General features: G+C 43.2%; 2 protein-coding genes across 2 annotated transcripts in view; one reads left to right on the top strand and one right to left on the bottom strand.

The window, feature by feature from the left end:
- Positions 1-22,833, bottom strand: part of LOC115652523 (cytosolic beta-glucosidase-like) — a 79,021-nt gene extending 56,188 nt beyond the window's left edge. The window contains exon 1 of the mRNA XM_030564594.1: positions 22,809-22,833. Within this exon, the coding sequence (XP_030420454.1) occupies positions 22,809-22,819 (11 nt within the window). The 5' untranslated portion in view covers positions 22,820-22,833. The remainder of the gene's footprint in view (positions 1-22,808) is intronic.
- LOC115652970 (NADH dehydrogenase [ubiquinone] iron-sulfur protein 8, mitochondrial) lies at positions 18,864-21,339 on the top strand. The gene is made up of 2 exons (XM_030565631.1): positions 18,864-18,868; positions 20,742-21,339. The coding sequence occupies exons 1-2, from the start codon at positions 18,864-18,866 to the stop codon at positions 21,268-21,270; spliced, it is 534 nt and encodes a 177-aa protein (XP_030421491.1). The 3' UTR covers positions 21,271-21,339.
- Positions 22,834-26,232: the final 3,399 nt, after the last annotated feature.

Here is a 26,232-nt window from a genome sequence, read left to right as displayed (position 1 = left end):
TTTTTTTTCTGCTCTCTCTGGCAGTTGTGGCTTGCATATTAAGCAAGAAACCATTAAGAGACTATTAAGGGTCTTTTGTCACACAATAGCACTCCCATTAGGAGGCAGATACCAGCACTATACACATGCAAATAAAGTGTTTTTTCTGGTTTACTTTACATTGAAAAAATTAGCTAGAGGAAGAAAGGGAAAAAGGCACTGTTGCTAGGCAGACCCCAGGAGGCAACAGAGAACCTGCAGTTCAGACAACAAACACCAGAGGGCACCCCAACACAAGAAAACAGGATGTCACGCAAACTAGACACAGTACAGCTCGAAACAATGGAAAAACAGATAGAACTGCTCAGAACACAGATGGCCAGAGATGAGGCAACTCACAAACAAGAGATGGAAAGGCTACAAAAACAAGAAGAAGCCAAAAATGCAGCCCACCACAGAAAACTACAAGAAGAAGAAGTGGCTCACAAAATGAAACAAGCAGAAGAAGAGGTAGCCTACCGCCGAGAAATGGAAAAACAACAAAAAGAAATGGACAAACAACAAAAAGAAAGTGAAGAGAAGGAAAAACAGAAAAAACATGAACTGGACTTAGCGCAAGCTGGGCTGCATGCGCCAGCCAATCCTAACAACCCTTCACCAATTATGGTTCCACATCACAGAAAATTTCCCACCTACAAGGCAGGTGATGACACCGAGGCCTTCTTGGAAAATTTTGAAAGAGCCTGTCTTGGGTACAACATCCCTGAAGACCAGTACATGGTAGAATTGAGGCCACAGCTCAGTGGACCTTTAGCAGAGGTGGCAGCTGAAATGCCTAAGCAGCAAATGAACGACTATAAACTTTTTCAAACCAAAGCCAGATACAGAATGGGGATAACCCCGGATCATGCCCGTCGGCGTTTCAGAACCCAAAAGTGGAAACCAGATGTGTCATTTCCCAAACACGCCTACTACGTTGGGAAAAATTATGAGGCCTGGATATCAGGACACAATGTTAAAACCTTGGAAGAACTGCACCTCCTCATACAAATGGAGCAGTTCTTGGATGGTGTTCCTGAGGACATCACACGGTACATACAAGATGGAAAACCCAAAAATCTCGCTGAGGCGGGGGAGATTGGAGCCAGATGGATGGAAGTGGCAGAAAGCAAGAAAGCTATGGTCAAGGGGAACGAATACCCCAGGGGGCACACCGACCATAAACCCTACAACCGAGGACAGCCAAAGACCCCACATACAACCCAAGTAAAGCCACAGACGTCCTATTCTTCCACCTCACCAGTCTCCAGTAACTCACCTCGATCCAGTGACCCATCAGATGGAAGATGCTTTAAGTGTAATGAACTGGGACATATCAAGGCCAACTGTCCAAAGAACGCCATCCAAGTGCAATTCATTACACCACCATCACCCAATAGATCCCCAGGCCCAGATGCCTCTCAAATACCCTTGGAGCGAAGGGAAATTTTGAGAGTGGGTGGAAAGAAGGTTACTGCGTGGAGAGACATGGGGGCACAAGTGTCAGCTATCCACCAATCCTTCGTAGACCCCAAATTCATCAACCCAAAGGCCCAAGTGACAATTTACCCCTTCATGTCACAAGCTGTAGACTTGCCTACAGCTGAACTGCCTGTCCAGTACAAAGGCTGGTCAGGAATGTGGACTTTTGCAGTCTATGACAATTATCCTATCCCCATGCTACTGGGGGAAGACTTGGCCAACCAGGTGAAGCGGGCCAAGTGAGTGGAAATGGTTACACGTAGCCAAAGCAGGCAAGCTTCCAGACCCATTCCTGTTCCTGAGCCGTCCACAGACGCCCCGTCTGTGTTACCAGAGACCCAGACAGAGGTAGTGGACCCGGATTCCATGCCAACCACTGAAACAGCCACAGCACCTCCAGTCCCAGACCCAGAACTGGAACAGCAACCAGCACCAGCAATTGCAACCACATCTTCAAACTCAACGCCAGTGGGCGCCAGCGAGCCAGAACTGGCAGAAGCAACAGACAGCCATACCCAAAAGGCTCAGCCAGAGCCTGAAATACCCTCAGGTGCACCAGCGGAGAGCGGTTCACCAGCAACGGAAACAACCCCATCACCTACATCGCTTCCAGAGGGACCAAGCCCAAGTCCACAGTCTGAGGAAGAACTGGTAACCCCAGCCTCAAGGGAACAGTTCCAGACTGAGCAGGAAGCAGATGACAGCCTTCAGAAAGCGTGGGCGGCGGCATGGAGCACCCCACCGCCTCTCAGCTCTTCTAATCGATCCCAGTTTGTTATAGACCAAGGACTTTTATACAAGGAAATTCTTTCTGGTGGACACCGGGAAGAATGGCAGCCGCAAAAACAGTTGGTGGTTCCAACTAAGTACCGGGGGAAGCTCTTAAGCTTAGCCCATGATCATCCCAGTGGCCATGCTGGGGTGAACAGAACCAAGGACCGGTTAGGGAAGTCCTTCCACTGGGAGAGGATGGGCAAGGACGTTGCCAAGTATGTCCGGTCTTGTGAGGTATGCCAAAGAGTGGGAAAGCCTCAAGACCAGGTCAAGGCCCCTCTCCAGCCACTCCCCATAATTGAGGTCCCATTTCAGCGAGTAGCTGTGGATATTCTGGGTCCTTTCCCAAAAAAGACGCCCAGAGGAAAGCAGTACGTACTGACTTTTGTGGACTTTGCTCCCTGATGGCCGGAAGCAGTAGCTCTAGGCAACACCAGGGCTAACACTGTGTGCCTGGCCCTAACAGACATTTTTGCCAGGGTAGGTTGGCCCTCCGACATCCTTACAGATTCAGGATCTAATTTCCTGGCAGGGACCATGCAAAAACTGTGGGACACGCACGGGGTGAACCACTTGGTTGCCACCCCGTACCACCATCAAACCAATGGCCTGGTGGAAAGGTTTAATGGAACTTTGGGGGCCATGATACATAAATTCATCAACGAATACTCCAATAATTGGGACACAGTGTTGCAGCAGTTGCTGTTTGCCTACAGGGCTGTGCCACATCCCAGTTTAGGGTTTTCACCGTTTGAACTTGTGTATGGTCACGAGGTTAAGGGGCCATTACAGTTGGTGAAGCAGCAATGGGAGGGGTTTACGCCTTCTCCAGGAACTAACATTCTGGACTTTGTAAGCAACCTACAAAGCACCCTCCGACACTCCTTAGCCCTTGCTAAAGAGAACCTAAAGGATGCTCAGGAAGAGCAGAAGGCCTGGTATGACAGACACGCCAGAGAACGTTCCTTCAAGGTCGGAGACCAGGTTATGGTCTTGAAGGCGCAACAGGCCCATAAGATGGAAGCATCATGGGAAGGGCCATTCACGGTCCAAGAGCGCCTGGGAACTGTGAACTACCTCATAGCATTTCCCAATTCCTCACTAAAGCCCAGAGTGTACCATGTTAATTCTCTCAAGCCTTTCTATTCCAGAGACTTACAGGTTTGTCAGTTTACAGTCCAGGGAGATGATGCTGAGTGGCCTGACGGTGTCTACTATGAAGGGAAAAAAGACGGTGGCGTGGAAGAGGTGAACCTCTCAACCACCCTGGAACGTCTGCAGTGGCGACAAATCAAGGAGCTGTGCACTAGCTTCGCCCCATTGTTCTCAGCCACCCCAGGACTGACTGAACGGGCATACCACTCCATTGACACAGGTAATGCTCACCCAATCAGAACCCCACCCTAACGGGTGTCTCCTCATGCCCAAGCTGCTATAGAACGGGAGATCCAGAACATGCTACAGATGGGAATAATCCGCTCATCTACCAGTGCATGGGCATCTCCAGTGGTTCTGGTACCCAAACCAGATGGGGAAATACGCTTTTGCGTGGACTACCGTAAGCTAAATGCGGTAACTCGTCCGGACAACTATCCAATGCCACGCACCGATGAGCTATTGGAGAAGTTGGGACGTGCCCAGTTCATCTCTACAATAGACTTAACCAAGGGGTACTGGCAAGTACCGCTAGATGAACCTGCCAAAGAGAAGTCAGCATTCGTCACCCATGCGGGGGTGTATGAATTCAATGTCCTTCCTTTCGGCCTTCGAAATGCACCCGCCACCTTCCAGAGGCTGGTAGATGGTCTACTAGTTGGACTGGGAGAATATGCAGTTGCCTACCTCGATGATGTGGCCATTTTTTCAGACTACTGGCCCGAACACCTACTACACCTGGAAAAAGTCTTTGAGTGCATCAGGCAGGCCAGACTAACTGTTAAGGCCAAAAAGTGTCAAATAGGCCAAAACAGAGTGACTTACCTGGGGCACCAGGTGGGTCGACAAACCATAAACCCCCTACAGGCGAAGGTGGATGCTATCCAAAAGTGGCCTGTCCCAAGGTCAAAGAAACAGGTCCAATCCTTCTTAGGCTTGGCCGGGTACTACAGGCGATTTGTACCACACTACAGCCAAATCGCTGCCCCACTGACCGACCTGACTAAAAAGACCCAGCCAAATGCAGTTAAGTGGACTAATGAGTGTCAAAAGGCCTTTACCCAACTTAAGGCAACGCTCATGTCTGACCCTGTGCTCAGGGCCCTGGACTTTGACAAGCCATTCCTAGTAACCACGGATGCATCTGAGCGTGGTATAGGAGCAGTACTCATGCAGGAAGCAACGGATCACAACTTCCATCCTGTCGTGTTTCTCAGCAAGAAACTGTCTGAGAGGGAAAGTCACTGGTCAGTCAGTGAAAAGGAATGCTACGCCATTGTGTACGCCCTGGAAAAGCTACGCCCATATGTTTGGGGACGGCGGTTCCAGCTACAAACTGATCATGCTGCGCTAAAGTGGCTTCATACTGCCAAGGGGAACAACAAGAAACTTCTTCGTTGGAGTTTAGCTCTCCAAGATTTTGATTTTGAAATTCAGCACATCTCAGGAGCTTCTAACAAAGTAGCTGATGCACTCTCCCGTGAGAGTTTCCCAGAATCCAGTAGTTAAAAAGTGTTCTTAAAATGTAAAAGTCTGTTAGTTATATACTTAGTGGTATATGTAAAGGTGCATGTGTTGTATTAATCTGTTTATTTTAAAGTTCTAGGAGGAAATCGCCGCCAGTGAGCTTCCCCACTGTCTGCAATTTGGGGGGCGTGTCATAAACAGATAGCTAAGGGTTAACGTCTCTTTCACCTGGAAAGAAGTATCTGAACCACCTGACCAGAGGACCAATCAGGAAACAGGATTTTTTCAACTCTGAGTGGAGGGAAGTTTGTGTGTGAGTCCTTTGTTCTTGGTCTTCTGTCTGACTCTCTCTCGGCTATGAGGGGATTTCTATTTCCTGCTTTCTAATCTTCTGTTTCCAAGTTGTGAGTACAGAGATCATAAAAACAATAGGGGTTATTATTTTTTCTTTTGTATTTACATGTCTGTAGTTGCTGGAGTGCTTTGAATTATATTCTTTTTGAATAAGGCTGTTTATTCATATTTCTTTTAAGCAAATGACCCTGTATTTGTCACCTTAATACAGAGAGACCATTTTTATATATTTTTCTTTCTTTTTATATAAAGCTTTCTTTTTAAGACCTGTTGGAGTTTTTCTTTAGGGGGGAACTCCAGGGAATTGAGTCTGTACTCACCAGGGAATTGGTGAGAGGAAGAAGTCGGGGGAAATCTGTGTGTGTTAGATTTACTAGCCTGACTTTACATTCCCTCTGGGTGAAGAGGGAAGTGCTTGTGTTTCCAGGACTGGAAATAGAGAGGGTGGACTCCCTCTGTTTAGATTCACGGAGCTTGCTTCTGTGTCTCTCTCCAGGAACACCTGGAGGGGGGAAGGGAAAAGGTTTATTTCCCTTTGTTGTGAGACTCAAGGGATTTGGGTCTTGGGGTCCCAGGGAAGGTTTTTGGGGGGACCAGAGTGCCCCAAAACACTAATTTTTTGGGTGGTGGCAGCTTTACTAGGTCCAAGCTGGTAACTAAGCTTGGAGGTTTTCATGCTAACCCCCATATTTTGGACGCTAAGGTCCAAATCTGGGACTAGGTTTATGATATCTTGCACACACAACTAAAATGGCTGAACATGCCACATTCCCTGCTCTGTTGTCCTGGCATGGGCCACTTCCCATTTACCCACTCCTAGGACTGCTGTGAGGCTTGAGGCAGTGGCAAGCTTCATGGCGGTGCAGCTCTCTCTGCTTTGTTCCCCAGTAAGGTTAAATAATTTTGCTTTCCTGCTATTGTCCTCCTGAAGAGCCAGGTCATGTACAGCTCAAACTCCTCCGACCTGGTCCATCAGGCTAGGTTTGTGTCTACAAAATCCAGAGCTCCGGGGGGCTTCAGGCTGAGTTCTATGGCTCATGCTGCCAGTAACTGCACTGCAGAGAATGCACAGCTCCACTCCTGCCACCACGTGTCGGTAGCAAAATGTGAAGCTGAATGTAGTTAAGTTGAACAAGTGGAACTATATTAAACCCTGTACATTGTTCTGTCCATGTGGCTGCATTGCTTCCAGCCTAACTCCCTGTGTTCCCTGTGTTCTCATCAATAACAGTCCTTCAAGGGAACATGGGACCTCTAACTCACAGGTGCCGACTTTCATTTTTCTGGGTGAATGCCCCGCCCCTCCTCTGCCCCCTCTCACCAGTGCCCTGCCCTCGCTCTGTCTCTTCCTGCCCCTGCTCCACTCTCTCCCCTGAGTGTCTCCCCCTACCGCTAAACAGCTGATCAGCAGGGGCCACCAAATAGCTGATCAATAGCTGCTGGGTGCTGAGCACCCACTATTTTTTTTTCCATGTGTGCTCCAGCCCTGGAGCACCCATGCAGTTTGAGCCTATGCTCTGAAAACGGTTTCACTGATCATGATAGTCCAGTCTCACACAGCATGAAAAGAGAAGCATGTAGCAAAAACACAGCACAGCAGCTTTACAAGAGATGTGGACTGCAGTATGCAAAACAAGAGGAATATCCAAAAGAAGGAAAAATATACATGAAGTGCCACAAAGTGAATAATTTTGCATGAGCATGCTGGTCAGGCCAACAGAAAAATATGAGGCACACAATTCATGCAATTGAAGAACAGCTCCAAGGAGACGAGTTTCATAACAAAGACACAACATTATTTCTGGCTCCAATACAGAATAAGGAAGAGGACACTGACGAAAGATATGTAACTATCTTAATAGATCCAGAAAAAATACCCATTTAATTTGAAAATTGACACCGGGGCACAAGTAAACTGCATCTCTGATATAGAATATCAGAAAAACCTAGCTCATACCAGGACACCAATATCCTGTGTCATCAAGACTATCAGGATATACAAAGCATCCATTCCATATACTCGGGAAAGGCAATGTTAAATGCAGGTATAAGGAAAATAGTCTAAAATCTAAATTTCTATGTAATAAACTCACCAGCAAAACTAGTACTAGGACTGACAGCTTTAAAATTAATAAACTCAATAAAAATCCTCAGGGTAGCAGAATCCATGAAAGGACCTTTCACAGCAAAGGAAATTAAGAAAAGATTTCCTGCTTTGTTTGAAAGCATAGGATGTCTACTGGGATATTACAAAATCAAGCTGTCTACAAGCACAGTGCCGGTAGTATACACATCATGATGACTGCCATTAACAATGAGGCCCAAAGTGGATAAGGAACTCCAGCATATGAAACAATTGGGTATAATTGAAAAGGTGGAGAGACTATCAGAATGGGCTATTTCGATGATTGCAGTAGAAAGGAAAAACACTGGTGTCGTGTGATCCTGATATGCATAGACCCTTAAGACGGCAACAAAGCATTATTGCAGGAACACTACAGCTTCCCCGCCCTAGGTGACATCACTCACAAGCTATCCACATCCAATGTATTAATTGTACTAGATGTTCACTCCGGATACTGGCAAAAGAATAGCAAGTTACCTACTTTCAACACTCCATTCAGAAGATGGAGCTTCAAAAGAGTGCCCTTTGGTATATCAACTGCAAAAAAGATATTCCATAAAAAGGTGCACAAAATACTAGAGGGCCAGAGAGGGGTTGAAATCATTGATGACATTCTGATCTATGGCAGTAACCAGAGAGGAGCATGACAAAAACCTAATAGCATAACGTGCAAAGTTCAAGGGGTCAGTGACACCAGCACAGTAATTGAACCAGTGGAACAATCCAGGTCATATGTAATACAAACCAAGAATGGACAATTGGTTTAGGTGAAATCGCAGACCTTGAGGCAATTAGTGCAACCACACCTGATGAGAAAACACAGGCACTGATGCTGAAATGGCAGGTGAAAAGAATACTAACTGCAATACAAACAAGCCCTTTATAACTGCCCACCAGGCACAGAGAAAAGACAACACAATTACAATCAACACAAGCACAATTACCAGATGGCACTATGGCTGTGCCTACAAATACAGGAAGCAACACTCTCTCCAGACATATGAGAAGATTTAAAACCAAAAAAAGTGGAAGAACTATGACCTAATATCATTATTAAGCAGGAGCATTAATAATGGCATCCCCCAACTTCTTCTGTTGACAGGGGAAACTGATGTATTCATGCACTGTTAGCTAACTGTTGCATCATCCCTTCAAGAGGCACAGGAAGGGACTCTTGTATACTGGGTCTGTTTGCACACGCATGCATGTGTATATGCTGAGCTAGGCTGGATTGTTGAGAGCAGAGTGTGTATTTGAAAAACTTGTGAATAAAACTGTTTATTTTGCCCTACCCTGTATGGAGCCCAATCCTATGAGCACTCTAAACAAAGACAAACAGTCCCCTTGGCTCCCACTCTTTTTTTCCTGCCTGTACTCCTATCCTTCACACTACCTAAGCTCCAGGCCCTAATCTCTCTCTCTCTCTCTAAAGCCCTGCTCCTGGTGCCTCTATCTCACATCTCTTCCCTGTCCCAGCCCCACACTTCCCACATCTGCATTCCAGTCAGGCTGCTTCCTCCTTCTCCACGCTGATTGAGCACCAGCAAGAGGGGTAGTCACAGGAAAAGTCCTGCTTCTCCCAGGCATCTGGGGATAGAGCATGCTCAATCTGTCTATGGGGATAGTTCATGAACAATCTAGTTGACATATAGCAGCTGTGAAGGGATGGAGCATGCTCAGTGCAGGCAGGATCTTTGGAGAATTTAGCTGCTATACTCTAGCATTAATTGAGCATGTGTCAACTGCGATTTTTCAAAGGCTTATATTTCTGTGGCTGGGAGGCAAAAGAGAAAATGACGTTAAAGAGCTGCCATGGCAGCACTTTAAGGTGGGTCCTTTGCTACGGCAGCACTTTAACATTGCTGCCCCTTTTGCCCCTCCCCCATCGCCCTGTCAGCAGCCCTGTCGGTAGGGTCCCAACTGGCAGGGCCGCCAAAAGGGGGGGCAAAAGGGGCAGCGATGTTAAAGTGATGCCGCGACAGAGCTTTAACATCGGCTGTGTATGGGCCGGTACCAGCTTCTTACCGATACGCCATACCAGCCCTTACTGGCTCACTTTCACCCCTGCCAACATGGCAACAGAAAAACAGGTTTATGTCTATTACACTAAAGAAGTTGTTCACAAAGACTTCATTCTTTGAATATGTGGGCTGAAGAATAGCACCAGGACAGTCAGATCTGTGATGATCTCTCGTGTAAATGCTTCTTTGTCTGGCCCTGAAGAAGCTTTACTGTCTGCACTGAATCTCATCAAATTTTTCTACCGTGTATATAAGAAAACCACAATCATGTTTCTCTTTTAAACTACCTCTTCCTGTATTTGCTAATCTCTTCTTTTAAGCACACACAGTTCCTATTCTTCTGTATAGCTGTCACATTTCCCAGAAAGGGCATCAGCTTCCTTAACAATTAACTTCATACAAATAGAATGAAGATGTCCCAATCTGGAATATGGGTGGGATAGGAATCTGACCAAACCCCCCTCAATGAAGTCAACAAGAGCCTTTCCATTGATTATTAAATGGAAATTGACTCAGGACCTAAGTAACAGCAAAATGAAGCATTGAGTGAAGCAGAGTCATAGCATATTAAAACACCTGAATTTTATTAACTTGTTCTCCTCTGCACAACCAAAGCTGATGTTTTAAAAACTAATTTTTGAAATGGTTTCATTTAGCATGGTTATACTACCAGGATAGCTGGTGTACAAGTTTTCTTAAACTTTTCTTTTTTTTAAACACATTCTCAGGATTTAGTCTACTAACTATTCAAGGCAGCTTCATGTAATGCAGATTATTTCTAAAGGTTTTTTTGAAGACTTCAGGATGTGTGTGCACACTTTAAGAGATCTATGTTTCTCTAGTAGTTACAGTGCTCAATCTTGGCGTAATGTCTAGAACAGACGGAAGATATGGGTGTCTTTCAGCATGCTCCGTCATGTGATTGCTCATAAAGCCTGTGATTGTTATATAGCTGGATTACTGCATTCAGCATACCATTGTAAATGGCTATACAAGGAGAGAATTTAAGCAAAACAAAACTATTGTTCTCCTGGGAAAGTTATGAATATCAATACAATCAAGCAGGTTGAGAATACATTTCATGAGAACATCTGGTTAATGTTATTCCAACTTCCTTTCTTTCCAGCAAGATCTTCATATTTTCATTGAATACATTCTAGCCATTAATTTTCTAGCCATTTGTTTATTTCCCCCTTAATATAGAATTTTTTAAAACATGTAACAGCATATTAATGATATCTTAGGTTCTTATGTGTTTTGCATTAAATAAGAATGAGGGTCCAGATTAAGTTGTCCTGTAGAAAAGCCCAGGAGTGGGCCAGAGGGGAAGAAAACACTGCAACAAGCAGGGAGCATTGCCCTGAGATTCCCAAGATCAGCTTTCATCTCTAGGATCCAATGGAAGCTGGACCATCCACACACAGGCTCTGTGCCTCAGTATCAGCTCCCGCCTAACACAGTCCGTTCACTGGAGCTATACTAGCAGAATCCCTGCCAGCCCTCCAAATGGGCATAGCACAGAGGGACAGATTCCCCACACAAAGGTGAAGTGATTTGTCAAAGGTCACACAGAAGATCAGCAGCAGACCTTGGGAGCAAACCCCTGATTTTCCGAATCCAGGTCTAGTGCCCTATTCGTTGGAGCATGCTCCTTAGAAGCTGAAAGTGTGATACAGTTATAAGCAATTGAAAAGGATGGGATTGAAGTATTTAGGCAACCTTAATTTTAGAGGTCACTGTGCAGGCCAGCTGTACTATCATTGTTGGTACATCCACTAAGCAGTAGAATTACCAGGATAAAGGTGATATATGAAGAAGTGTACTGTCATTGATAAAAAAGGAAAAGTATTATGATGGCCAGTGATATGACCATGGATCATCCACAAGGCCACCCACTGAAAAGAAGAGGGAAAAAGTCCAAAAATCCTCTATTTCAGCTAACTTCAGTTTCTAATTGAATTGACCCTTGAACCACTGAATCATTTGGCCAGTTACTCAGCAAAACATAACATGATAAATGATGCTGGAGGTTTTCAGCTGGTTGTATCGATTAATTAAATATATAAACAAAATACAACTGTCAGCTGATTTGAGTTCATTGCTGATTAAGTGATATTTAAAAAAAATTAATGAAGTAATGCTTGAACACGGATGGGAAAAACCTAATTGATATAAAAAACTAAGAACACCAAGTACTCAATTAATTAATAATTTGCTTGCTAATTGACTTCTTCAAGTTGCCTGAGTTGCAAAACCAACTTGGAATCTATAACCATTACCCCACTGCAATGGCTCACTTTTAGACAAACGTTTTCTAAAGGTGTCTAAGGTGAAGGAGAAGGAGGATCAGTTAGTCCCCAGCCTCGCTTGCAGTTATTTCAAGGATGAAAAAATAACTGTCAGGAATATGGAAACTCCCAAGTGAGGCTGTCTGTGACAGTTGTTCCTTGACATGCGCAGCTGTTCCTTGATGTTTGATGCCATTATTGACAATGCTTTCTTACCAAGAGAGCTGTGGAGCTCAGATAAAGCTAGACTATTCCATTAGGCATAGCTTGAGCGAGGAGCAGATGCACAAGTTGCACCACCCCAAGAGGCACTGTGCCCTCTGACATCCTTCAGAGGTACAATTCCTCTTTTGCTTCCCTCTTGCTCTGGTTTCGGGTGAGATAAAGTTACTGCAGGCCTTAATGGGAGTGACTTAATTCAACTCTGATGTCTGGCTGGAAGATAGAGGGGGATCCAAAGCTCAACCTCCTCCCCACCGCCTGCTTGCTCACAGGAAGTATCTGGATAGCAGGAGCTATGCTCCATATCAGACCTAGCCTCAAGTTCCAGTTCAAGGGAAGTCTGCAGATGGGGTTTACCCCCCTGCTTAGCCAAGACAGATAAGGGGACAATCTAACCATTAGAAAATAAGGATCTATATTCACCAAGTGAAAACAAATGAAAACTTGGCATGAAAAGAAATATTATTTGCAAGTTTTAAGGGAATGCTGTACACTGAGAATGGCAAAAATTGAAGAATATATTATTGTGGCCTCTAATTTCTTCTCATTAGTATGCTTTTTATTCTTTAAATTAAAGTTATTTGCTCTGCATGTGCTACTAGTCTTTCCTTGAAATTAAAAGGTCTGCTTGGTTAGTAAAGCACATGTAAGAAGTGGTTGGCTGTTGTTAAAAGAAGGTGTCAATATTAGCTACTATATAAAGGTTTAAATCTTAACTAAATAGCATTAAAAAGTGACTCAGTAAGCCACCTTTAGGTTATTGGTGCTTCAAGATTTTTCAAAGCAAAAGACCAATATGAAGGATTAATGGCTAAGGTTATGCAAAATCCATTTAATCAGCATGGCTAATTTTAGCTTTAACTAAAGCTGCTGGCAACTACATGCATTTTGCTCTAGGGCTTTACTTTTGAAGAGAGTGATGAATACATTTTAGAGGTAAATATATCTTAACCGAGACTCTACCTAATGCTCTTTAATTGCTGAAAAAGTGATTTTAATAGCATTTGCATTCAGAGAAGCAAGGAGTTCTTCAGCTGTGCATCTTTTGAAGACACTAAGATAAGCATTCTGTTTTCCACATTTGCGTTCAAGAGGTATGTTATATAAAGTAGGTGAGGTTAATAAACAATAGTATCATCAACAGTGGACTTGGTTTGTGATGCCAAAGTTTTTCCCTGAAATACTAATCAACCCCATCAGAGAAAGCTTGGGAAGCTGAAGGGCCTTGCAGCATCTCTGAAGGTTAAGTTACATGGGCTACGTCAGACAACTGGGGGAGCAACTGCCAGAAATGAGAGCTTTTCACTGAGAAGGTTCTGCCCCTAGCCAAACAGATCTAAGCCTACGTGTACATTACAGAGGGTATGGCTACACTTGCAGCTGTACAGCGCTGGGAGTTACAGCTGTCTTCATACAGCTGTGTAGGGAAAGCACTGCAGTGTGGCCACATTTGCAGCATTTGCAGCGCTGTTGGGAGGCTGAAAAGGCATTCTGGGATACCTCCGAATACCTCTGGAGGCCAATTACAGCGCTTTTGGTGGCCACACTGGCGGAACAGCGCTGCATCACCAGCACTGCAATCGTTATACCCCAGGCAGAGCAGGAGTACAGCCAGCGCTGCAGCCAGGGAGATGCAGCGCTGTATGTGCCTTGCAAGTGTGGATGGTGAGTAAGTTGCAGCGATGTAAACCCACCATCAGCGCTGCAACTCTCCAGTGTAGCCAAGCCCAGAGTTTACAGCGGTGCACTTGCTGCTAGTGCAACAGGAGAGAGCTCTCCCATCGACTTAATCACTCCAATCCCAGTAAGCAGCAGTAGCTATGCTGGCTGGAGAAGCTCTCCTGCCGACAGAGCACTGTCCACGCTGTGCTTAGGTCGGTGTAATTTTTGTTGCTCAGGGACCATACTGAGTGTGTCCATAGCCTAAGCACTGTCATCTCAAGTGTCCCAGGTTATGTTAACTAGTAGGATAACATAAAGGATTTTTATCTCAGTTACACAGCTCTCAAGCCACAAAGGATTTGGTAGTTCAACTGTATAGAACAACATGAATTCAATCTGTGGTAGATTAAATATGGATACGTTTTCAGACAAATGTGATGCTCCAAACATTAAAACTAAACAGCTGTCTGAGTGATGACAGCCATATAAAATTTGACCAGGTGGTTACGTGGGAAATGGAGGCAGTTTTGGTTGAAGTGAGTTTTTTTAAAAAAAATAATAATAAAAAAATTTAGGAACACCTTGAAGCAGGCACTGTCTTTACATTTGTGCCTTGCACAATGCCAGGAATACGGTCACCACTTAGTGTTTCCCAACTGTCTTTTTAATAATGTGGATTTTGGGACGACTGTTGGAAACTTTGTGGGGGAGTTTTTCAAAGTTGGATAAAGCTTTAGAACAGTGTGTCACGAACTTGGGACACCGCTTGTGTAGGGAAAGCTCCTGACGGGCTTGGCCGGTTTGTTTACCTGCTGCATTCGCAGGTCCGGCCGATCCCGGCTCCCACTGGCCGCGGTTTGCTGCTCCAGGCCAATGGGGTCTGCTGGAAGCAGTGGCCAGTATGTCCCTCGGCCCACGCCACTTCCCACAGCTCCCATTGGCCTGGAGCAGCGAACCGAGGCCAGTGGGAGCCGCGATCAGCCAGACCTGCAGAAGCGGCAGATAAACAAACTGATCCAGCCCGCCAGAGGCTTTCCCTACACAAGCGGTGTCCTACGTTTGGGAAACAGTGCTTTAGAAAATCATCCGAGCAAATCAGACCTACAAAGTTTCTTTAAGATTTTCACCACTATTTTTTATTGTAATGTACACTTGTGATCAGTTACAAATATGGGAATTACCAGACTGGATCAGACTCAATATCCATTTAGTCCAGTATCCTATCTCCAACAGTGGCCAGTAGCAGATGCTCAGAGGAACGATAAGAACTCTGCAGTATGTAGATCTTGGAAGTTGGAGATTGGCTTAAGCTCTCAAGCATGAAGTTTAAAAAGTTTCCTATAACCAAGTTGTCTCAAGCTAAGAAAAATTAGGCAAGGCCAGTAACTGGACAGGAAACCTGTAGGGGAATCCCAGAATACTGCAGGAAATACTGTTAGCAAGGTTGTGGGTGCCATTCTTCCCTTTGGGAGACAACGGGGGGTTGTAATATATTTTACTGGACCAACTTCTGTTGGTGCGCAAGACAAACTTTGGAGCTGACGCTAAGTAAATTAAAGCTTTATAGCTGGTAAACAAATTGTCAACATCACACACCAAAATATACAAAATAAATATAATTAAATCAAGCCCTAGTATTTCTCAAGCAACATTTTCCTTATTTTGCCGATCTGTACATTTTTATTATTGATGGAAATTTTTCTTCTGTTTGTGTGTGTACGATGAAATCCCCTTTTACTGACATTGACTGATAAAAATCTAATCCTTCCAAGTCTAATTATATTATTAGCTCCTGTGCCTGCAAATGTTTAGCATGGAAGATATTTGATGACTCATATGTAAGCCACTTTTTGTTAGTCACATTTGTTCATTCACTCTCCTATGGGATTTAAACTTTTTTATCCAATTTTTATGCTCCCTACACAATATTTAATTCTAATCTTTGTAATATTTTCTTATAATCCTCAGACTGGACTAGTGTTCTTTTCTCTGCCTTTGTGCTTTTTCCCATTCTTCCCCTGATACATGAGAGAAGCTCCCTGTAAACATTTGCAAAACTAACTCACTATCCTACTCAAAACTCCCCTTTTCCATGATGTCTACAAAAAAACTTGACAATAATTAGGCGGCTGGTATACTGAGATCATTGCCTAGAATGCTGACTCATATTGTCTCATTGTTTCCTTGTACTCCCCCATCTGTCTATACTCATCTATTATCTCTTGTCATATAATTAAGCTCTTTCGGGCAGGAAAAGTAATCGTGTTCTGTGATTTTATAGCTCCTACCACAATGGAGTCCTGGTTCATGACTGGGGCTCCTAAGTGCTACAGTAATACAAATAAATAATATTCCTTCTGCTAACCTATTAATGAAAATATAACAATTGATCCCAAATTAATCTGATTCCATGAGACACCTTGTCCCTACTTAGTCACAACAAAAAGCCACAAACCTTAACTCAAGCAAAATTATTTTTTTTATGTATAAGTGGATGCAAATAAATAAAAAACAAAGTCAGCAGTTGAAACACATTTTAGATGATCCCATACTAATCAAAGCTCATTTTAGGTTATGTTTTATAACATTTAATAAAACAAATACCTAAATAAAGAAATGCAGTAGAGTAGCAAAAACTCTAGGAATGGCTTAGAGCCGAAAAAGCTATAAATTTTTGCTGGTCTGCTGAGTTTCTTTATTTAGGTGTTTCTTATATTAAAGTCTGTAAAAATTACTCCTGGACTAAATTGAGTTTTTTATGGTGTTTGATCATCCAAAATGCTTTTGACTTCCTCTGAACTAGCAGCTGAACAATTCATAATCATTCTCAATGTTTGATTTATTTTACCTGTGTATTCATTTTACAATGGTTCCATCTAATCCACATTTATTTAGTTTCCTTCTAAGAATGTCATGTGGAACTAATATTAGTGTCTTACTAATGTCAAGGTAGTCTACGTCTACTACTTTTACTTTACACACTAAGCTCATTATTGCATCAAAGAAATCAATTACTTTGGTTTCACTTCATTTGTGTTTTTTTACAAACATGGCAACAATTTATTTATTGCTGTATTTTCTTCTAGCTGTTTACAGACTGATTGCAGCTGCTTTGCTAATTGTTTAAGTAACTTATCAGGTATTGAAGTTAAATTTAGTGGCCTATAATTTGTGTCTCTCCCTCCCCCTCCCACATTTTTCCTCTGCTTTTAAATGGGTACATAATTCCAATTTCCCCTTGGCTGTTAGAGACAAAGCAATGCAGTTAGATTTTTAATAGCAGTAAACACTAGTAATAGTATTTTGCTAGCAAAATCGGATTTTGATCAATAGTTAATTTGAATAGGGAAAGGAGTGAGGATGGGGTGGGGAAGCAGAGGAAGAAAGGGAAAGAGCTGCATTAAAAACAGATCACACTGTGGCTTGGGAGTAAAGAGCAGCAATAAAAATTACAAACACTATAGTGAGGAATGGAGCCAGAGAGGATGTAGTAACTAGCATCAGATGAGCAACAGATGAAAAGCTGACTTAGAATTTATCTAGACTAAGGGCTTGTCTACATCAGAAAGTTGCAGCGCTGGTGAGGGAGTTACAGCGCTGCAACTTTGAAGGTGTACACATCTGCAGGGCACCACCAGCGCTGCAACTCCCTGTTTGCAGCGCTGGCCGTACTCCCGTTTTGTCTCGGGTGTAGAGGATCCAGCGCTGGTGATCCAGCGCTGGTAATCCAATGTAGACAGTTACCAGCGCTTTTCTTGACCTCCGTGGAAGGAGGAAGCCTCTGGTAATCAAGCTGGTTTCCTTTCCCGGTTTGCTCTCTCGGTCCCGGAGCCACCCAGCAAACCGCAGGGAAGGAGACCTGCTTGCTCCGGGTTCCGGGACCGAGAGAGCAAACCGGGAACGCCGCGGTTTGCTCTCTCGGTCCCGGAGCCACCCAGCAAACCGCAGGGAAGGAGACCTGCTTGCTCGGGGTTCCGGGACCGAGAGAGCAAACCGGGAAAGGAGACCAGCTTCGCCGCGGTTTGCTCTCTCGGTCCCGGAACCCCGAGCAAGCAGGTCTCCTTCCCTGCGGTTTGCTGGGTGGCTCCGGGAACGCGAGAGCAAACCGCGGCGTTCCCGGTTTGCTCTCTCGGTCCCGGAACCCCGAGCAAGCAGGTCTCCTTCCCTGCGGTTTGCTGGCTGGCTCCGGGACCGAGAGAGCAAACCGCGGCGTTCCCAGTTTGCTCTCTCGGTCCCGGAACCCCGAGCAAGCAGGTCTCCTTCCCTGCGGTTTGCTGGGTGGCTCCGGGACCGAGAGAGCAAACCGCGGCGTTCCCGGTTTGCTCTCTCGGTCCCGGAACCCCGAGCAAGCAGGTCTCCTTCCCTGCGGTTTGCTGGCTGGCTCCGGGACCGAGAGAGCAAACCGCGGTGTTCCCGGTTTGCTCTCTCGGTCCCGGAACCCCGAGCAAGCAGGTCTCCTTCCCTGCGGTTTGCTGGGTGGCTCCGGGACCGAGAGAGCAAACCGCGGGGAAGCTAGTTTCCTTTCCCGGTTTGCTCTCTCGTCCCGGAACCCCCCTTGAAGCCGCCCAACAGCGCTGCAGTGTGGCCACATCTAACACCACTTGCAGCGCTGGTTGCTGTAAGTGTGGCCACTCTGCAGCGCTGGCCCTATACAGCTGTACTAATACAGCTGTAACAACCAGCGCTGCAAAATTTTAGATGTAGACATGGCCTAAGAAAATAGTTAGTGTTTAACAAGTGTTAGCTAGCATATTTTAACTAACAGGTTTTAAAACATTAGTGTAGATAAGGTTTAACGCCTTCTGCAAGTTTGAGGTTGACCCAAGGGTTTAAGCAATTGAAATATGCTAGCTAACATTGAACACTACCTATTTTCCTAGTTTAAAGAGTGCTTTAGGGCTGATCCTGATAGGTACAGAGTGCTCTCATATCAACTTAATCCCTCACAGAAATGGATCCAAATGGTTCTTCAGAAGGACCCACTCCAACACTATGCCAGGTCCTCTCCATTCCAGTAATTGGTATAAATTTCTAAAAGAATTTGTGGCTTTACACCCAACATGAAGTTATGAAGTGCAGAAAACTGATAAAGAAAACTAAACTCATAAGGGAAAAATCCATGGCTAGCAGGGCTAAGAATTGTAAGAAGAAAATTTTTAAAGTATGTTAGTAACAATAGAAATCCTAGCAATAGCTTAGGTCCATTACTAGATGGAGATGGTAAAATTACTAATGATGCAGAAAAGGCAGAAGTGTTCAATAAATATTTCTGTTCTGGACTTGGAAAGAAGCAGGATGACGTACTTGTATCACACTAGGATGTGACGTACTTTCCAAACCATTAGTAAATAAGAAAGATGTTAGACATCATATACTAGGGATAAACATTTTTAAATCAGGAGGACCAAGTGTTTTAAAAGGGGATATCTGGCCTGCTAATGTTAATTTTTAATAAATCTTAGCAGATGACTGGAAGAGTGCTAATATTATGCCAATAATCAGGAAGGACTAATGGGATGACTCAAGTAACTATAGACTGGGTGGACTGACATCAATGGTAGAAAATATAATGGAAAAGCTGATATAGTTGATCAAGAATTAAAGGGTAGGAATATAATTAATACCAATTAACATGGATTTGTGGAAAATAGGTCTTGTCAAGTAAACCTGAATTCATTGTTTGAGATTACAATTTTGGTTGATAAAGGTAATTGTGAAAAGAATATATACTTAGACTTTTACAAGGCATTTAACTTAGAACCTCAAGACAGTCTGATTAAAAAATTACCATTATAGAGTATTAATAGAGTACAAGTTAAATGGATTAAGAACTGGCTGACTGACAGATCTCAAAAATAGAAATCAATGGGGAAACATCACTGCATGGGGTGTTTCTTGTAAGATTTTGCAGGGATTGGCACTAGGCCCCTGCCCAACACAATGCAACATTTTCATCAATGATCTGGAAGAAAATATGAAATTGCTATGGATAAAATTTGCAGATGACACAAAAATTAGTGGAATGGTAAAAAAAATTATGAGGACAGAGCAGTCCTACAAAGTGGTCAGGATCACTTTGGGAAGCAATCTACATGGATCTTAGAGAGAAGAACATAAATAACAGGAGGGAAGAGTTTGGATGAGGCACCAGGAGGGCAGTCTTTATGCCCACGGTTTAATGCTAGCTGTAATGAGACATTTCTGTACATTGTTCTTTTAATAAAGAGCAAAAACAAGTCTTCTGTTATTACCCAGCACTTGTTATACTGGGCTCATTCAAACAAAATGCATTTTTACTACAAACAAATGCAAAGTTATTCATTTAGGAACAAACAATGCTGGCCATACTTACAGAATGGGGAACTATATCCTGGAAAGCAGTGATCCTGAAAAGGATTCGGGGTCATAGTAGAGCAAGCATGTCAACATCAACTCCCAATACAATGCTGTGGCAAAAAGGGCTAATATAATCCTTTGTTGTATAAGCAGAGGACTAGCGAGTAGGAGCAGGGAGGTGATTTTACCTTTCTAGGTGGCTGATTTGTGAGACTGATACTGAAATACTGCATCCACTTCTAGTGTCCACATTTTTAAAGGATACTGAAAGCTTGGAGAGAGCACAAAAAGAGCCACAAAAATGATTCAAGGGCTGGAGAAAATTCCTTACAGTAAAAGACTAAAAGAGCTCAATCTGTGTAACTTATTAAAAAAGCATATATCTGCCTTGGAGCTGGAGTGTGTGATTTCCAGCTTGAGGAGACTGATTTGCATAAACTTTCATCAAGTTAGTGTGCTACAAATAGAGTGTAGCTGTATCAGCACGAACTGCGGGATGGACTAGCTTCCTCAAGTACATGCCTAGGGTCTTGGATAGGCACATACTCAAAGCAGCTAGCCCATCCTGCAGGGTCACTCAGGGTCAGGTCATGGCTACGCTCTGTTTTTAGCATGCTAGCCCAATAAGCTCTAGCATGAATATATCTCCTTGAGCTGGGAATAACACCATCAACTCCAAGTGTAGACATTTCCAAAGACTGAGAGGTGAGTTTGTTACACTGTATAAGTACATTCACACAGAGAAAATACTGGATAGTAAGGGGCCCTTTAATTTAATGGAGAAAAGCATAACAAGAACCAATGGCTGGAAGCTAAAGTTAGACAAATTCAATGTAGACACAAGTATGTGAATGTACAGGAGGAGAAATCGGACATGAAATCCATCACGGACCGGGCTGCTCAAACCCTCTTGTGGACAGAGCTCATTCGAGGTCTGGGTATGACCCTGAGTTACCTCTTCCGGGAACCTGCCACCATCAACTACCCCTTTGAGAAGGGCCCCCTGAGCCCGCGTTTCCGGGGGGAGCATGCCCTGCGCCGCTATCCGTCTGGAGAGGAGCGGTGCATCGCCTGCAAGCTCTGTGAGGCTGTGTGCCCAGCTCAGGCAATCACTATTGAGGCCGAGCCACGTGCTGATGGCAGCCGCCGAACCACCCGCTATGACATCGACATGACTAAGTGCATTTACTGCGGGTTCTGCCAGGAGGCCTGCCCTGTGGATGCCATCGTGGAGGGCCCCAACTTTGAGTTCTCCACCGAGACGCACGAGGAGCTGCTGTACAACAAGGAGAAACTGCTCAACAACGGTGACAAGTGGGAGGCCGAGATCGCGGCCAACATCGAAGCCGACTACCTGTACCGGTGACGGCTGGGCCCCCCACACTGCCCAGCCTGCTTCCTGGACCCCCCTCTGCAATAAAGGGCCTACACCCAGAAAAAAAAAAAAAATTTAATAGTGAGGATGCTTGACTAATAGAACAAACTACCGGAGAAAGTGGAGGATTCTCCATCACTTGATGTCTTCCAATCAAATCTGTGTGTCTCTCTGGAAGACATCCATGCTTTAGTTATTCAGACAAGTTATTGGACTCAATACAAGGGTAACTGGATGAAATGTAATGGCAGGTGTTATACTTGAGGTCAGACTAGATGTAACAGTCCCCTCAGGTCTTAAACTCTATGAATCTTGCTTCTTGCACAAAAGAAATAACTCACTTCCCAGATCAAAAGAACTGCTGTGACAGTCATCACTGACATTAATGTGTAGTTTTTAGCAAGTGTAATTGAGTCAAAATTATTGTAGTCAGCATTATCCTAGAATTTCAAATGCTGCTTATTAGGCAAAGAACTGCAAGGGATACAGTAACTGGTAGATTTTTTTTGGTGGTGATGCTAATTCTTTTAGCAACTAAAATTAATATATTCACTACATTTCTAATTTTTGATCTTTTGCTGCAAATTAGCCATTCTGTAAATTCAAAATGTGCATACCCCTGAGGTAGATCTTCACTCACTGGTCCTGATGAGCTGCTGAATGTCAGTTCCTGAATCAACAGGGATTAGCTTTTTTTAAGCAAATGTGTGAAGTCTTTATTACCACCAGGTAATGCTAATTACACTAGAAGACAATAGGAGAGAATCTTAATATCTCTATTAGCAGTGAAGCTTGTGAGAATGTGATTTCACAGGTATTCAGAGTGCCTGGTAACTATATTCTAAATGAAACATGAAACAAATTTACAGAGTCTTTAACACTAATTTTAATGAAAAAATGTGATACAGAAAGATCAGATCTGCAGGGAAAATAGGTAACCTTTTAAATTAATGTTCCCAAAACCACAATTAATTTAGATTTAATAGGACAGTTAATCTATGTTATTTGAATACTGATTATTAAACATTCACCAAGGACTAAAAACTATGTAATAGATTTATAACTGTGAAATTGATATGAACCTATTGTATAGTTTTTAATATTATGCAAATATCCCTTTAACGTGTAGTTTTTATTTATTTAATATGCAATAACAGGTTTATGAAGTCCAAATTAAATACTTGGGAACTTTTAATTGAAAGAAGTTTCTGGGAAATAAAAGACAAAAAGTAGAGCCTGCCAGTGTCCTATAATCCTGCTTTCTTGGAAAAAGATGAAAAGTGAATTATCTAGGAGGCCTATATCACAAAAAGGTCTCATTGACTACTGCACAGCACATATGCAGAAATTCCAACAAAAAGTGCAGAAGACATAATGTTGATAAAATATGCTTTTTTGAGAGAGAGAGAGAGAGAGAGACAGACAGACAGACAGACAGACCGACCTGTAATGCCAATTTAAATGCTGTCTATTATGGAGCTGGCATAAGTTCTTTCTTTCCAGATGAAAGTTTTTAGAACAAAGCTTACACTTTTTTCATAGTGTGGACCACATCTTACAGAGTCAGTCTTCTGGAGCACTTCCCCTCATATTCATGAACAGACCACCTCCCATTGGAAAATCAATAACACTGCATGGAAAATAATTAGGGAAGTATTTAGTGTATTTTTTGCATCTGTTAAATGCAGTTTAGCAGTTATAATAAAGGAACAGAGCCAGCACCATGTGACCAGCCAATTTTCTGTAGACTATTAATGGTCAACAGATGACAGGGGTGGGAACCCACCATGGTTTGGCAACCACTGTCCTACAAGAGTCCAGAAATGACAGATATACATTGCGAAATTCACCAGTTTTTGCCATAGTTCAGATCCCATCCAGATAGGAAATATCCACACTGATATAAGCACTTAAAATGGACTAAAATAAGAACTGGCCAAGTTGTAGACAGACAATTGATTTTCACTAGTTTATGACAAAGTTCTCCCTTTGACTCCCCTTTATGGCAAGTGAAATTTACTTAATAAACATGTACCTGAGAAATAAACATTGTGCATTTCTATTACTGTATTTACCTCCATTTTTCTTACCCCTCAGTCTCTCTCTCCCTGTCCCTCTCTTTCTCCAAGCTTTTATCATCTTCTCCCCACATCTGATGCCCTTATAAATCCCTCACCTCTTGTCTACTTTCCCCTGCCCAAGGCCTGTTGGCAATTACTACTCCTGCCTTTTTCTGTCTACTGTCAGAGCATGGAGTTTTTCATCTCAGCCTTCTCCCTCTGCCTACTCTTGAGGATGAGCTCCAATAGCATGTCTGAGCACAGCTGTTGTCCACCTACACTCTGGGTGTAACTTGCCTCTTGCCATTGCTAGCCAAATGTTCCATTTTCACATTCTTTAACTAGTATAACTAGGAAAATCTAAACCAAAAATCTGTTCATTCCGAATTTTCTGTCTGAGCCAGAGAGAATTAAAAAAAAAAATCTCTAGTTTTGGGGACCATTATTCAGCAGTGAAATTTGGACTTTTCTGTAAAATCTAAAGTGACAGGATTACGGAATGAGAAGCATTCTTCAAAGAAGACTGTTGAGAAATTTTAACTTCTGAACCATTTGAATTCTTAAGCATCAGACACATTTTCTTTCAAATGCACTTTTCACATAACAATGCGAATTCCCATCCCACAAACTATAATCACCACCATCTACGAATACCATTTCCTTCCTCTCTTTTCAATTATAAGCATTGACGTGTTAATAATAAAGTAGTTAGCCTTTCTTTTCTTCAATTACACTTTTTGTTTTAAAAAAAAACAAACAATTGTACATATTGTGGCTACTGCTTGCGTTAGTGCAGGGGTAGGCAACTATGGCATGCATGCCGAAGGTGGAACACAAGCTGATTTTCAGTGGCACTCACACTGCCCGGGTCCTGGCCACCGGTCCGGGGGGCTCTGTATTTTAATTTAATTTTAAATGAAGCTTCTTAAATATTTTAAAAACCTTATTTACTTTACATACAACAGTAGTTCAGTTATATATTTTAGACTTATAGAAAGATACCTTCTAAAAATGTTACGATGTATTACTGGCATGCAAAACCTTAAATTAGAGTAAATAAATGAAGACTCGGAACACCACTTCTGAAAGGTTGCTGATTCGTGTGTTAGTGTCTACAGTATTTAGCTAAAGATAACTTTGGGTAGAACAAACAAATACTTTGTTTCCCCTTTGATCAACTGTGTATTAGTTTACAAACTGTGTGTGATAAGTGTACAGACAGTGTACTGCTTTTACTGATAAATGGAACAATTGTGTTTTCAGAAGACCTCAAAATGACAGTTGTAATATGTAAAACACTTTATTATAATGCATATTACATCATATTTTAGCTGAGTGAATGTAAACGTAAGATTCTATAAAGGGCATCTCCATCTCTTTTCATGCTGGATTTATTATTCCGTATTTTGTAGAGATAACAGTAAAATTTCAAATTATAGTTGTCAAGGTTTCTTTCCCCACTCTTTACTTATGGTACAAATGTGGGGACCTGCATGGACACTTTTAAGCCTAATTACTAGCTTAGATCTGGTATACACTGCCACCACCCAGAATTCCAGTGTCTGGAGCACTCTCTCTTCCCCCAAAACTTCGTCCCCTCCCTGGGTTGCCTTGAGGGACTTCACCAATTCCCTGGTGAACACAGATCCAAACCCCTTGGATCTTAAAACAAGGAGAAATTAGCTATCCCCCCTCCTTTCCCCTCACCAATCCCTGATGAGTCCAGATCCAATCCCCCTGGATCTTAAAACAAGGAAAAATCAATCAGGTTCTTAAAAAGAAAGCTTTTAATTAAAAAAAGAAAAGGTAAAAATTATCTCTGTAAAATCAGAATGGAAAATGCTTTACAGGGTAATCAGATTCCCATAGACCAGTGGGCCCCCCACCCTCAGCCTTAGGTTCAAAGTTACAGCAAACAGAGGTAAAATCCTTCCAGCAAAAAGAAACATTTACAAGTTGAGAAAACAAACATAATGACTAACACGCCTTGCCTGGCTAATTACTTACAAGTTTGAAACATGAGAGACTGATTCAGAAAGATTTGGAGAGCCTGGATTGATGTCCCGTCCCTCTCAGTTCCGAGAGCGAACAACACCCAAAACAAAAGTACAAACAAAAGACTTCCCTCCACCAAGATTTGAAAGATTAAGAGGGGTAGCCATGTTAATCTGGATCTGTAAAAGCAGCAAAGAGTCCTGTGGCACCTTATAGACTAACAGACATTTTGGAGCATGAGCTTTTGTGGGTGAATACCCACTTCGTTGGATGCATGTAGTGGAAATTTCCAGAGGCAGGTATATATATGCAAGCAAGCTAGAGATAAGGAGGTTAGTTCAATCAGGGAGGATGAGGCCCTGTTCTAGCAGTTAAGGTGTGAAAACCAAGGGAGGAGAAACTGGTTTTGTAGTTGGTAAGCCATTCATAGTCTGTTTAATCCTGAACTGATGGTGTCAAATTTGCAGATTAACTGAAGCTCAGCAGTTTCTCTTTGAAGTTGGAGGGGTTTTAGCTGGGGACTGTATGTGATGGCCAGTGGAGTCCTGTTGTTTTCTTTCTTGGGTTGTAGAGAGCCTCTACATCCATGGTGGCTAGGATGGTATTTTCTGGAAGGTCACCAATGCACTGTAGTTTCCTCAGGAAATCACTGGTGTCATGGAGCTGGCTGGGAGTGCTGGTGGCATAGGGTCTGAGTAGAGAGTCCACATATCCAGACAGTCCTTCAGTGACAGTGAAAATGCCCAAGATGATAGGGCGTCCAGATTTCTGGGTTTGTGGATCTTGGGTAGTAGATAGAATAACCCTGGTCGGGGCTCTAAGGGTATGTTGATTTGTTCTGGTGTTAGTGTAGGGAGTGTCCTGAGTAGATGGTGCAGTTGCTTAATGTATTTCTCAG

Source organism: Gopherus evgoodei, chromosome 5 (assembly GCF_007399415.2).
Source record: "Gopherus evgoodei ecotype Sinaloan lineage chromosome 5, rGopEvg1_v1.p, whole genome shotgun sequence".
NCBI classification, from domain to species: domain Eukaryota; kingdom Metazoa; phylum Chordata; order Testudines; family Testudinidae; genus Gopherus; species Gopherus evgoodei.
This window is presented reverse-complemented; position numbering and strand designations above follow the sequence as displayed.